Source organism: Sceloporus occidentalis, unplaced genomic scaffold (genome assembly GCF_023333645.1).
Source record: "Sceloporus occidentalis isolate IW3139 unplaced genomic scaffold, rSceOcc1.0.p SCAF_10, whole genome shotgun sequence".
NCBI classification, from domain to species: domain Eukaryota; kingdom Metazoa; phylum Chordata; class Lepidosauria; order Squamata; family Phrynosomatidae; genus Sceloporus; species Sceloporus occidentalis.
Window position 1 is genome coordinate 22178241 of NW_028316990.1, and position 14641 is coordinate 22192881.

The 14641-nt window shown below is 52.2% G+C and overlaps 1 protein-coding gene across 1 annotated transcript in view; it reads right to left on the reverse strand.

Moving 5' to 3' along the window:
• Nucleotides 1–419: 419 nt before the first annotated feature.
• The window catches only part of LOC149306156 (heparan sulfate glucosamine 3-O-sulfotransferase 4-like), a 57911-nt gene continuing 43689 nt past the window's right edge, over nt 420–14641 (reverse strand). Inside the window, exons 2-3 of the mRNA XM_089540832.1 lie at nt 3028–3706; nt 420–1555 (exon numbers count right to left, since the gene is read on the reverse strand). Of these exons, the coding sequence (XP_089396958.1) occupies nt 3067–3706 (640 nt within the window). The 3' untranslated portion in view covers nt 420–1555; nt 3028–3066. The remainder of the gene's footprint in view (nt 1556–3027; nt 3707–14641) is intronic.

Sequence of the window (14641 nt, forward strand, 5' to 3'; positions counted from 1 at the left end):
AGGAGCTCCTATGGAGCAGAGGCCCCACAGGCCTGCTCCAAACCTTTGTTCGCTGGCAACTCAGCTGGTGGCAAGATTGCTTAGATGCAGCTGATGCAGACCATGGCTTGGTGAAGCTTCCAGCTTTGGCGTCTGAGAAAAAAAGAGCTCTGCCTCACCTTGAAATGAGCAAGCAAGAGGGTTTTGTGGGGACGGCTTCTTTGTGGGACCCCCCCCCCATTAACTTGCTCCTCCCTGGGCAAAAGAGGGGAGACTCTTGACTGCTCTGGTATAGGGTCAGATTACTCCTCCTGCTCTTCCTCAACTTGGCTGGGGAGACAGCTGAGCTGCAGAAGGTAACCAACCCACACCTTGCCTTGCCCCCCCCCCCCCCCCCCACTGGACAAAGAGAAGGGAGTGTTTTTGCAGCAACTGCTGTTGGAAGGTTTTTATTGTTTCTGTGAGGTTTGACTCCAGCCGGCAGACCAATCTCTCTGGGCCGAGGATGCGGATGGATGATGGCTGCCCCAGCCGAGCCTTTGTGCTTGGAGCACCAGAACTCTCTTCCGCTGTCAAGTCTCTGTACTATAATATCCCTGGATTTCCAGGACAATGACTCATCCAGTCTTTGTGTGTAGAAAATTAAATATAATTTATGCTTTGCTAATTGAAATCAAATACAAAAATTCAATCTCCTGCGTGCTGGGAGTGCTGACATTTAAAGAGGGGAGATGAAAAACAAAAATTTAGCCAAATGCTTTCTGAGGCGGTGACTTCCCCCAAAGACTGACGGGCTTTTTGGAGCAGAAGAGTAGGGTGAGGGCAGTGGGGTGGGAGAAGAGGGGGCTCTTAGGTGGGGCTGGTGGAGGGGCATCCACCCAACACCCCCTGGCCCCCAGCTCTTGCTGCAGGGAGAAGTGCCCAGTTTCCCCATGCCCTCCCCAAAAGAGAAGAGCCCCGATGCCCACCATCCAGGGAGAAGGGGGGCAGCAAACCAGCCTCAGGCTTTGTGCTTGGGAAGAAAAGCAGGACTTCGGGATTCAGGAGCCACTGAGTGGGACCACCACTGGAGAGACCCCTCTGGCTTTTTGGAGCCTTCATCCCATTGTTGGTAGTTCAACCTGTATCAAAAATAAATCTCTGAAAATGTGGTGCAGCAGCAGGATGGCTGAAATGGCTTGGCTCTTCTTCCTCTTCTCCTCCTCTTCCTCTGGTACCACTGGTGGGTGGCTCCCTGCGAACGGTTCGGAGTGGGACATGGGCCCCTGCGGAGGCTGCGAGGCTCCTGGCCTTGTTTGCCCAGAGGTCTCTCCTCTCGGCCTCAGCTGAACTAAAGGTGGGAAGGTGCCCACAGGGAGCTGCCCTTGGCCAGTCTCTGCCCTCCAGCTCCAGTGACAGAGGAAGGTGGGAGCCGCGTGTGGGGGCCGACATCCCATGTCCCAAGAAGGACAATGGCTTGGCAGCAGCTTTAGTTCCTCAAGAAAAATCTTCCCCAGTCATTGTGGCAGAAGTGTGGTGGTCCTGGATCTCAGGGAAGGAAAGTCAGGCTCTTTCCCTGCCTTCTCTGGACGCATCTCTGGGAAAGAAAAGAAAAAGGCAGCTGAAGATGGGGGCTACAGTTGAGACCCCCCCCCAGGCCCCCATCTCTGTCGCATGGCCCCCTCCTTTGCCTTTGGCCACATGTGTCTATGGGTGTGAGCTTGGGGGCCAGGGGCCATCCTTCCCTGGCAAGGTCTGGGGCACCTCTCTCTCGGCTGAAGCCAAATGGACTGGTCAGAGCTTGGAGGCATGTGTTCAATGCTGCCCACTCAGGAAGGCCCACACCAGGCCTCTATTTCTGTGACATGGAGGAGGAGGTCTGGGTGGGCTTGCGCATGTTTGTTCATGGCTGTGGAGTGAGGCGCTATGCTCTCACTTCAGGACTCCTCCCTAGTGGATCCTGCACAAAATGGCCATCCGAAAGGATCTCTTTGGGTTTTGCTAAAAGGGCTTCATTCTGCTGCCGTGGGACAGACAGGGGGACTTTGCCCAGTGGGGCACCCTTGTGCTCAATGGATCCCACCTCCGTTCCCATAGATGTGAAGAATGTTCTCCTGACAGATGCTTGGACTGGTGGTGGTGGTGGTGGGGGTCCCTAGTCACCCAACAAGGTGCTTTGCCATTGGCAATTAAAAAGAAAAGAATCCTCCATCTGAATTCATTAATCATTGAGAATTAAACTTCATAACATGGTTCTCATTTAAGCAGAGGAAATGACAGTTTAATAACATGTGAAACAATTTAAAGCCAGCCCTAGTGCATACTTCCAATTTTCATGTAGTAATAATTTTGTGGTTTGGAGGTTGAAAAGCGGGAGGGGGGGGAGGGGATGATGGTGTTTTATGTCAGACGCTGGTTTTACACTTAATTGAGCTAATAGGAATTGACATTTACTTCTGTGGAAACAAATGCTACCATTCCCGGCACCTAGCCTCCTGCCAGATTTGACAAATGCATTTAGCACCCCTTGCCTGATCCTGAGCTCCAGCGAGGCTTCGGTGGGTGATGGTCCACAGGACAGTCCCCTTCCACTTCTGGCAGTGGCGCAAGGGACAGGGGTTGCCACCTCGTTCCTGTGGCAATCCCAGCCTTCGGCCAGAAGGAAAAAAGAGGCCTCCTCCTGACTGGTGCAGCCCAGACCCAAGCCATGGAGATGAGTCAGGCCAAGAGGATGGGAACTGGGCAGCTCTGTAAATAAAAGTGTTTACAGAAGAGCCCCCAAAAGCCATAAATAATCAAAGATTGTGCAAAAATGTGTCACGAGGCCCTTTTTGATCCAGAAAGGATGAGAAAATGTGCAAATGTTGTTCGCATCCCTAGGCAAGACTGAGCTAGAGCATTCTCTGTGGTCAGCTGCTCCGGCCCCACAACCCCCCACAACCCACCTGGGCTTCGTGTCTCTCCCTGGAAATCCTGCAGGACATCTGAGAAAGGGCCCCATGTGGCTCTCTAAGGCCCTTGGGGGCCCCGCAGGGAGGGGATGACCTTCCCCCAAGGGCCTTTCTTTACCTCCGGAGAGGAGCCGGTTTCTCCTTTCCTGCCCCAGTGTCACTTTTCGCCATCTTCCTGCTCCCACTGGAAATCCTGGCCTGTCATTTGGTAGAACATGACGTTGAATGGCTTGTAAAACTTCCGCAGCCGCTGGATCACATCTCGGTCGATTTTGGGGTGAGGCCGTCCCTTGGACTTCCCAAGGCAGCGGGGGGTGCCGGCGCTGTCCTCGGGCTTCTTGAGGCAGGGGAAGCCCTTGGTGGTGTTGAAGTGGAAATACTTCTCTGTCACAACCCTCCGGAGGCCCAAGAAGTCCTGCACCTTGGCCAGCTCCCCGGCCGGATCGGTGATCAGCCTCTCCCCACTGACAAAGTGGATCTGGGAGAGTGGGAAGTACTGGAGCCAGCTCTCCAGGTGCAGGGCATAGATCCCGATGCGAATGGCACTCCAGGAAGCATCTATCAGCCCCAGGGTCCGGTTCTTGAAGGCCAGCACCTCGAAGGTGGGGATCTCGGGCTTCTTGGAGAGGGTCTGAGTGTAGTCCGAAATGGCCCGGGTGACCGGGTCCCGCACCACCACGATCAGCTTGGAGTCCTTGGCCATAGCGTGGATCCGCTTTGGTGCTTCATTGGTGACAAAGTAGCTCGGGGTCTTCTCCATGGTCAGCTGCCCTTCCAGAGTCTTGGGCATCAGGTCCCTAGAGATGCAGAGAGAAAGAGGGCAGAGAGTGAGGGGCTGGTGGTTGGTAAGGGGACCATAATCATATCAGCCACAGGTGTCACGGGAGCTCTCCAAGGGCTAGCGGGCCCCAGTTGCCACATGCCACCTGGCCTCAGGTGCCTTGCAAGCCTTTAAACTGGTCCCAGGAAGCCATTATACAGCCAATTTGCCAAAGGCATATGTAGACAAAAGTTAATTGGCAGTAAACCTGTCCCATACCTGCCTGAGTAGGCAACCATCTGCTCAATTAAATCTATTCACTTTGGAGCCTTGTACCAAAGTGGTACATTTAGGATTACACAAGCCCTTTTTGTTATGATGACATGCTTTTAAATGTCTGCGCTAATAAAACTTAAGCGAGAGAGAGAGAGAGAGATCCCCTGCCTCTTGTCCTATAATTAAATTTATTTACTATCTTGTGTGCAAGGAGGGATGACTTTTCTTCTATCTCTAATTCGCACGCTCCGTCAATAATTAACTGCCAGCAGGTTCTGAGGTTCCCAGGCAAGAGGACCTGCCTGACAGAGAAGACGGGAGGGAAGGAGGCGCCTCTGCTTCTGGGGGCCAGAAAGCCAGGTGGCCAGCGAGACCCAAGCCTCAGTAGCCACCAAGGCAAGGCTGCCTGGAAAGGAGGGAGAGATGGGAGGAGGGGGCCATGAACCCCTCCAAAGCTGCTCCAAGCTACTCAGTGTTCAGACATCTGGCCCCCTTGACCCTTCCTTGGTTGGACTTAATGGGCCTCCAAGTGGCCAGTTCAGAGAGTCCACATCCCACTGGCCTTGCTGTGACCCAGGAAGACTTGAAGAAGCAATTCTTTTTTCGCCCAAAGATCCACCATCACTTTTCTACTGAGGCCCCTGGCACTTATCTGCAGCAGGCAGGAGATCAATCTTCCCCTACAAACACCGGATCCAAAGCCCCTTGGAGCCGAGGGAAAAGGAGACTTTGCAGAAGGGCTCTTGACAACTAGCTTCAAACAAGCTCTTAACTTTGGAAGGAAACATTGGATAAATTTGTGTATTTGCATGTCACCAATTCCCTCCCACTTGGTGGCATCTTTAAATCCAGATTATCCTGTTTATTCCTTCACTCGCAGCTGTCATTTACCTTGTAGGTAGCTCAGGCCTTCCTCTCTCTCTCTCTCTCTCTCTCTCTCTCTCTCTCTGTGTGTGTGTGTGTGGCTCCCTGCCAGCCCCTCCTGGAAAGGGACTCTTTAAATGCATGGCCTTCTCATAGCTGAGTGCCTTCAAGTCCTTTCGATTTGATCATGGCAAGGTTCTCTTGGCAGGGTTTGTTCACAGAGGACTTGCCTTTTCCTTCCTCTGAGGTTGAAAGAGTGTGAGTGGTGGGAGAGGCCCACACTGATGATTGCCGTGGGTCTCTTGGGGGATGCTGGTGTGAGTGGTCCCTCCAGAGGAAGGGGCTTCGGTGGTCCCCCGCCTTCCCTGAGCTGCTGACTGAGATGGAGCACCGTTGGCTCCCTCCTGAGACACAAAGGGAAGGAAGGCCCCTCCGCCTGAGTGTGGCCACGTTCTCCATAATTGCCTGGGCTCTCAGCAGCAGTGCCCTCTGAGTATCCGAGGCAGACAGGAGAGGAATTTGCAAGGGGAATGAGATGTTCCACCATTAAAGGCAGCAATCTGCATGAAAACCAAAGTCTATTTGCTGTAAGCTCCAGAGTCAAATCTCATGTTGAATTTGCTCAACAAAAGGGGAAAAAGAAAGAAGAAAAAAAAGAAAAGAAAAGAAGGAGGGAAGGGGGAGAGAACCCACTTTCTGGTGGAATTTGCATCACTGTAATTTCTTGTAAATCTCTTTCTGGTCTCTGAATCCATATTCAAGACCGAAAGCATTAACATTGAAATGTTGTGCTTAATGCTGAAAATAATTTTAATCTCTCCAAAACCCCGCCACCAAAGCGTGGCCTCCAATCCCTTTGAATAAGCAACACGAACCCGGCAGCTGCCACTCCATAATGGGTGCATATTGCTCTAATTCCCCCAGGGTTTTTAACCAACCTTAAACATGGCTCATAAAGAGCTTTGCAAAGGAACATCCTGGCTCCCCATATGCTCCTCCTGGAGAGGGATCAGCCAACCCGCGAGAAACACCGAAACCCTTCTTCTTGTGTCATGGCTGAGGGCACTTGGGGATGGCGGGGGGCAGAGGGGTGGCCCTGGGGCCTGACAGGAGGAGGAGGCTCTCCTACAGCAGTCCCAGGGGCAGTCTGTGGGCACAGCTCATCCACACTCATGGACAAGTGGGCAGTGACTCTGTGCCCAGATTCACTGCAAAGGTGTCTTCCTTGAGCTGCTGAACCTGGGTTGGGAATTAGGGTGCAGGACCTTGGAGGGTTCCTGCAAATTCAGTCCTGGGCTCTGAAGGAATTCTCCAGGGTCCTGTCTTATGCTGTCCTGTCCTGTCCTATCCCATCCTGTCCTGTCTTATCCTGTTCTTTCCAGGATCTGCCAAATCAGGGAGAGAGCTGCTTTAAAAGGTACAGTATTTCTCCTTCCTGGGTTTAGTCTAAAAAGCTTCCCAGTTCAGCACCATGGCTAGTTTTTTCACACTATAGGCCCAAACCCCCAAGTGGATCCAAGACAAAGAGAAAGAGAGAAAGAGATACACAGCCCGGGCACAAAAGACCCTAGTGACCTCTTCTCTCTCCAGCCCTCGTCTTCTGCTCTTTGCATCTCTTTTGGCCCAGCTTCTGCCCTCAACAACCGGCCAGGGGTTAAGAGAAGCCAGTGCCCAGCAGCCCATGGGCCCCAATGACAGCATTGCCAGGAGAGGCTCTGCTGGAAACCTCCTCCTGTCTGAGCAGCTCCTTGGTGGAAGAAATCCGTTCCGGTGTTCCCAAAGCGCCAGAAGGCAGCCATCACTTCCTACCATTAAGGCATCCCCTGAGCATCCAGAGGACAAGGCACCCTGCAGCTGTTTCTCAGAAGCATCAAAGTCCAGTTCTGAGTTTCAGCCTCTGCCCAGAGACACTGGAGGGGCTTGCATTTGCAAGGCAGGCCCTTTCTGTGCTCACTTGAAAGAGGGGCTGCACCTGGGAGCCTGGAGGAGGAGGAGGAGTGCATGCCACCAAGCACAATGGTTGCTTCGCTTACACACACGCACACACACACACACATGTCAATGGAGTACAAGGGAGAGCGTTACCATAACGACCAAGGTGCTAACATCAGCTGCAAACTGATAGGATCAGAAAATGCAGAAGCAGGAAAAGAAGGCCCAAGTTGCTACAGCAACTGGAACAAGGATTTGGAAAATGGGTCTGCCGGGAGAACCTGGGTGAGCATCAGGGGCCTCAGGTCTTCCGGAGCTCCAAATGTGGAGATGGAGCCTCACTGCAGATTCCCACTGTGGCCTCTTCCCTGCAGCTGCCATCCTTTCCAGACACTGGACTCTCCACAGCACAGGTCTAGCCCAGGGTTTGCTCCTCTGTCTCAGGGAAGGCCCCTTCTCTCTGGTGGAGATGTGGGATGGGACGGAGTGCATGCTTCCCTGGCAAGGACACTCTGCCTTCCTCCATCTTCATCTCCATCTGCTCCCTCTCTGTGGCCCTCCACCACTTAAGCACATCTGTAAATTGCTTCCCATGGATGAAGGTCCCCAGATGCTCCACATAATCTAATCTTTGGACTTCTTGGAGTGTGTGACTGTTGTGGGTGCACTTGGAAAAGCTCCTCAGCATTGCAAGAAGTGGGTCGGTCTTTGCTGTCTGGCAGTAAAACCCAGGGCCCTTTGCTTCATCTTTGACTCTCCGGAGGGGCTATCATGGAGCAGGCCATCCAAGGAACCCTCAGGCTCAGCAAAGGGGCCTAGTTCTGCACAGCCAGTCCAGTCGAAGGGCAGCCTTCTGTCCACCGCGAGGCCACTCAGACCCACAGCCTGAGAGCCAGAACCAAGGAGTGATCCTGCCTGACACTGGGAGGAAAAACAGGGAGCAGCCAGGAAAGGGGGGTGAGGGGAGTGCTCTGGGAAAGGCCCAAGCCTTCCCCTCATCTGTCCCTCCTCCCTTACCGTGGCCCCAAAAAGAGATGTCTAGCAAAAATTGGTGGTCAGCCCAGAAGGTTCTTCTCTCTGAACCCTATCAAAATGGGAGGAAACCTGTCCCCACTGTTCCGCTCTGGTTACTCTGAATTTGTGAGGTTCAGAAAAAAGCACAAAAAGTGGAAAGAATCCAGCAAGTTCTCATCCGCTGTGATTGACTCAAACCATTTTGCTGCTGCACTGAAGTGTGTCCTTCAGGACAATCTTAAAACAAAAGCTTTCACAATTTTAAACAAAAGCTTTCTGAGTTGGAACGCATGTGTCAACAAATGTCTGAATATTAGCCAAGAGGGAGTCCAGCCATGGCCAAGGGATGGGGGAAGGTGCTACAGAAAGTGGGGCTCTCAGGGAGAGGTTTTGAAGGCTGTGGGCATGACAGCCCCCCAACAAACACACACCTGGATGGAGGACCAAAGCAGCGCAGCCGCCGTTGCCACAGTTTGTCAGCAGACAGCCATCACAGGCAGCTGTGGCAAAGGAGTCTTTCAAAGACGGCTTCCTTCCCAGCCTCCCTCACACTCCTCTCAGAGGGATGGGAGGCAACAGGGAAGGCACTTATGGGGCAGGGACATAGTTGGGAGGTGGGGTGCGCATGTGTGCGTGTGTGTACTTGACCTCAAACACACTGTGTGGCTCAAGCTGCCTTGTGATCAAGAGCCTGCATGGCTTTCAGAGATCTATTGTTAAGAGTTTTCAAAGCCCTTTGGCTTCCTTTGTTAAATCTCTAAGAAGCTTTTCTGGCGATTGGGGGGGGGGGGGTTCTCTGTGATCATCTTTGGGCATTAGCTAAAGGCTGGAGCCATGGGTGCTGGAAGCACGGTCTTCCATGGGGCACTTTCTGTGGCTTTTATTCAATGCAGCCGCCCCCCCTGCTTTGGGACTCCCTATCTGGCTCTATAATTCCCCTCTGCAGAAGCCCCATTTACTTGTCCAGCTCAAATCCTCCCCCCCCCCATTGCTCTCTCAGTGTCCATGTCTCAGCTGTGTGGAACCAGGGGGGCAGATCTAGTGGTACTGGGAGTAACTGGTGGGTGTGAGGGATCACCACTAACGTCAGAGGAGAGTGGGAAAGTAGAGACTAATGTCAGAGGAGAGTGGGCCTTTTCCTTCCCTGGGGGTGCATGAAGACATGCCCCCGGCCCCCAACCGGAGACCTTCCTTTCCCCACAGATGCTGCAGGAGGCCCCAGTGAAAGTCTTTGAGAGTCTTGAGATGAATATTTGCAGCTTGCAGCCACCAGGAAAACCAGTGGGAACATGTGTGAAGCTACACAGTCGCGGAGATGAGGCTCCATGCCAGGGCACAAGAAATATTGATTTGCCTCAATTGTGCAATTTGGGTCCCACCCCTGAGAGCCGCTGATGTTTCTGAGGACTGAAAGAAGGAGAAGAAGGAGGGAGAAGGGGAAGGGGGAGAGTGCCAAAATAGAAAGTTAAAAATATAATGCCATAGATCTCCATGGCAAAGAGCTGAGTTTCCTCTTCAGAGGAATTTACTCCCACCAAAAAGAACGCGTGAGAACTAATGGCCTCCTGAGTGGAGCTGCCCTGTCGGATCAGCCTAAAAGCTTTTAGGAGGAAATCGGTAAATACACTCCAGTGCCGGCCGGCTGAGAGAGAGCCCTGGAAGAGGGAGGCCACACCGGCCCCCGCAACAGCAGCTTAAACGGTGGGGGTTCTCTGGGCTGGTGGGGCCCAGATGGAAATGGGGGCAGAGTGGGGGTGCAGGGGGTACGCGTGCTTTCATGCACACGGCAAATTGTTTCAGTGCAACCTATGGCCTCCCTGTGCCAGTTAAACAGGCAAACGTGTTCTCCCCACCTTCAGAGAGAGGAGGAAGGAGCCAGGACTTTGCTTGGTTTGAGCTTTGGAAGCTCCCATTGAGCTGTGGCAATGGGAGAGAGCTGTCAGGGGAAAGTGACAGCTGCCATTCAGAGTGGTCTGTACTGGTCAAGAAAGAGTCCCAAAGGTCTGGCATAGTCTGTAGGGTGCCTCTGCCCCATCCATTCCTGTGCCCAACCCAAGTGCCCATGTATAGGGCAGGGAAGCGGCCAGAAGACCAAGCATGGCCCAGAAGCAATGCGGCATTGACAGTCTGCAAGGGAAGAGAAAGCCTTCAGCATTCTGAACAGAGAACCACCTTCCTCCTCTTCTCTCTGGAGTCCAGCAGCAGGGATGAGGATGCAGCTCCCCTCAGCCCCATTACTTTTATCTCTCCCTCCCTTCCTCCCATCATTAATGACACTTAGTAGACCTCCTCTGGGGCTTCAGAATTGCTGGGAAGAGGGGAGGTATGGGGTAGTGTGGAAGAAGTGAGCAAAGAGCCCCTTGTCCTCTATCCAAAACAAGACATGTGCATGCATGGGTCCAAGTTCAGGGTGCGTCTTTAACAAACAGGGGTCCAACTCTTGTTTCCTAACCAGGGAGGCAAGTGTCCCACAGATGGACACACAAAGAGCCCTCTCTCGCAGGTGCCAGAGTCATCCATTATGCATGCAAAACTAGTAATGATCTATCATCTGCCTGAAGAGGACCAGGCCATCCTTATTATTCTGAGCACTTCTGCCTCCCATAATTGGCCAGATTGCCAGGCGATGGGCCCTGGATCCCAGCTATCCATAATGGCAGCAGAGGGGCACTCAAGAGGCAGTGACACATGGCCTGGCCCTTGTGGATCCCCTCAATGGCCAATGCTGTAGTGGCCAGAATCAGGGGCAGGGCCACCTTTGCCCCCTCCCCATATTTGGGAACAGGCGTGGGGCATCTCCCAGCCAAACACACAGGTTCAAATCAGCTGAGACAGAGAATAATCAAGATTTATGATGCTCATTCGACTCCGGATCACATACTCAGTGCAGCTGGAGCGGCACACTCAGCTTCCTCTCCCAGAGCTGGGCTGGTAGACTGTCCCAGGCGCCACTCTTCTTCGCTTGAGCGGCTTCACTGCCCTCCTGCAATCTGTCAGACCCCCTCTGCTGCTGCTGCTAATCGCAAGTCAGACCGCGCTTTTGCTTTCAGAGCCCTTCCCCAACTGAGGGAGCACCTGTGCCCAGAGGTTGTTTAGCTCTGGAGCTCACAAAGAGGGAGGCACCAGGAGGAGGTCAACCAGCCAAGCCCAGTTCCAGGTCCATGGAGCTCTGAGGGGGGACCCAGATCCAGCCCAACCGGCCCCTCTCCCTGTCTTGGCAAGTGAGCCACCATGCCCTCCTTCACTGTTCTCTCTCTCTTTCAGCTTCAATGCTGTAGAAAAGCTGGGTATGAGAAGGACCAATGTGTGAATACAACTCCAGCAGAAACATCCGGAAGCCGGGAAGGATTGCCTGGGCAACCCAACTTAGCAATCTTTCTATCGGCAAACAGCTTCTCTTTTGCCATGGCCCTTAGGCTCTTTCTCAGGGGAACCAGAGAGGGGCCCATGAACATCGGACCTTATGCAAGAAAGACAGCCAGGATGAGGTCTCAGTGGACCTTGCTCTCTTTGCCAGGCAGATGCAGCAGAAATGACTCTGAGCCAAACTCTGAGAACACTGTGAGCAGTTCAGCCACACTCTGCTCTGCCATTTACCCAGCTGCTTTCTTACCTGCAAGGAGAAATGCGTGCCTTCCTCCCCACCCCATCCTTCCTTCACTTACATTCCACCTCTTTCTGCCAGGACTGAGTTTCAAGATGTTTCACAGCAAATGAACCACAGATACAGATAAAGCCCAGGCTAGGGAAGCTATTATCCTAAAACACAACTAAACTATAGTATCAAAACACTCCGAGTTAACAAGAAACAGTTTAAAAACACATTTGTTTAAAAAGCAGTGCCAATTCAAGAAAAGCCTCTCCCTCAACAGCCAATCAATTAAAACCAGCAAAATTTCCTTTAAAGATCTTTTATATTCTGGTAGAATGGAAGGGAGCCTCCTGAGCCTCCTTTGGCACCTGAGAATGGGCACCAAGAAGGCCATCTTCCATGTCCTCCTCCCCAGACATGCCACCAGTAACAGAAGGCCAAAATCTCTCCTGGGGACAACCAAGGAGCCTGGCCACATTCTTGGGGAGATGGTCCCCCTTGGACAACCTGGACCCCAGCCATATAGGACAAATTGGGGGACGTCATGTTTGCCAAAGATATGAGTACTCTGTTTCTCCTCCTCTGGCAGAAGATGGATGGAAGGTAAAAGCCATTCTGGAAGGAAGAAGCCCCCCCCCCCCCTTACCCCTTTCTTGCAGCATCCCGTTTTCACACTGCCCTGTGAGAAGCAGGCACAATCCCAGGCCAAGCTGGCAAGGCAAAGAGAGTCCCTGTTTAGGTAAACAGAATTAGTGGCGCCAAGAGCTGTGGGCATTGCTGCACAGGCTTATTAGCATAAATGCTCATTGCAAACCAATTAGCACTCTCTCGTCAGCTTAGCCCAAGTCCCTGAGCACAAACCAGAGGCTCAGCACTCAACGCACATTGATTTCCCCATAAAGTCCAGCATCATTCAAACCCAAACTCAACAAATGTGCAATCGCTTTCTGTTGGGTTGGGGGCTGAGGGGAGGGGGGTCTCCATGTGTGCTTAGATGGGGGGGGGCATGCCATGCCCCCTAAAGCCCCTGGAATGGAAGAAGAGGCCCCCAAGCCAGGGCCAGGGGCAAAACGCTTTGATGGTATCGAGCACATATTCTGGTTTTAGGTAAGAGTAGTAGTAGTAGTAGTAGTAGTAGTAGTCACACCAGGCACAACCATGGGCAACTTGACTGGGCACAAGTACATGTGAAAGGTGTCTGGGTGCCTTGTTGAACCCAAGCCGGACCTGAGTTTGCACTGTGATGGAGCTGCTGAAATGCTGAATGTGATCCCAGGCCACCTCATAAAAAAGAAATCTAGCATCCCACTCAGAAGGAGACAGGGCACTGCTCTTGCCAGTCCTCAGATGGACTTCAGTGTCCACATCTGAGGAAGGCTGCTGGCCTGGTGGGCCACATCCATCCAGGGGAGAGTGAGCAAGATTTATTCCTTTTTTGCCACAATTTTGTCTTTCCCTAGAAGTGGGGAATGCAAATGGAACAGATGCATGGATGCATATGCAAGACCACTTCTGAACCCCCTCTCCAGCCTAACCTGCCATGGCTGTTTGGCTCTGCCAGAGTCCAGCACTGTTTGCTTGGGGCTGCTGTTCAGTTTGGGGGCTAGAGGAGCCAGAAGCCCCTGTGCCCTGGTCCAGGTGGGTAGGAAATGGAGACGTGCCCAGCTTGGACCAGTGTGTGCAGGTATGCACATGTGCCACTTGGCTCCAGCCTCCTTCTGCAAGCCTTGATTAAAATAAGTCTATCTCCATTGTGGAAGCTGCCAGTCAGCTCCTCTTTGTAGGTGGAATGTATTTTTTTTAAAAAATAAACCACACGTCTTCTGCAAAGTTGCTCAAGTATTTTTGACAGTTAGCAGCTTGCATCCAGCAACAAGAAAGAGCGAAAAGGAGAGAGATGGGCGTGTGAGGGACTCAAGAGAGCTAATTGGGGCCAGGCTGCCCAGATTGTGGGTTGCCATCAATAAGCAATGTGCGGCGTCAACATAGCCAATGCGTCAGGCCAGCCCATTCCTGCGCTGGTGAAGGGAAAGACTTCTTGCTCTTTATGCTAATGAAAGGTAATTGAAGTGCTCCAGTCATGCTCGCACTTGGCCAAACAAAGGCTGGCTGTACATCTGGCCTGCTCCAGTGAGGAAGTGAGCAGCTAGTGAGGTCTGCTCCTTGTTATCTCCACCACTGAGCAAAAGCCACAGAGGAGGAGGAGGAGGAGGAGGAGGAGGAGGAGGAGGACTCAGTCTCTCCATAAAAACTAGCACTCTAACAAGGAGCCAAAGAGTGACAACTAATGTACTTTTGAACGAGAGCTACATGTTATTCATAAGCATCAATGTCAGGCCCAAAAATAACATTGTTTTTTTATTGGACACTCTGAGTGTAAACAGCCCCTGCTGACTGAAAAGCAGAAAACTGGGCTTCAGAAGGAGGCAGCAGCTGGTTCCTTCCAAACAGGAACAGCATTTGGAGCAGCACATGCCCCAATAAGGAAGAAAGCCGCCTTCTTATGCCATCTGCTTGCCTCCAAGGGAAGCTGTCGCTGGAGGGGAGCAGCAGTGGGGCAGCCAGTCGGCCTGTCCAGGGCCCACTGTCCTGCCCCGAAAAGTGCCCAACAGCAGGGCCTGGATCCACAGCCAGGTCCTAGATCTTGGCCCAGAGGGATGCTGGGCAGAGGCCATCCAGTCCCCCCCCCCCCCCAAAAAAAAAACCCCAAAACTCAGACCAGCCAGAGAGCTGCTTCCTTTCCCTCATCTGCAAGGGGAGAGCCACCTGCCAAATTCCTTAATATTCCTTGGTTTGGATTCAGTTCAATTCCCTTCTTAGTTTATCCCATTTCCAGCAATGGTCTGAATTGGCTGGTTTGTTATGGATCCGCGAAGAAAGTGGAACTATCTTTGCAGCAAATTTTGACTGGCGGCCTTGATTCTACTCAGCTTTATGGAAGCGATTCCTGGTTCTGCAGGAGCTCTCCAAAGTGATGTATTTATTTATATTATTATGGCATTTATATAGGTATGCTTTTTGGGAACTTTGTAAAAGAAGTCGTTTCCACAAAACCAAATGAACTTTTGCTGCCCCAAAGCAAGACAGCCCTCAGCAGCTGCTGATTCCTTATGTCAGAACTGGGATTTATTTCACCATTGATCTTTCTCAGAAAGGGGTCCCCTGTCCTTTCCATAAAATTTCCATAAATATGTGGGGCAGCACCCCAAACCCTCGTGATCATTGGAATCACACAAGCAAAGACGGTCTCTAATGCTTTCTCAGTCCATCATTTATGCAAAGGACTCTGCATGT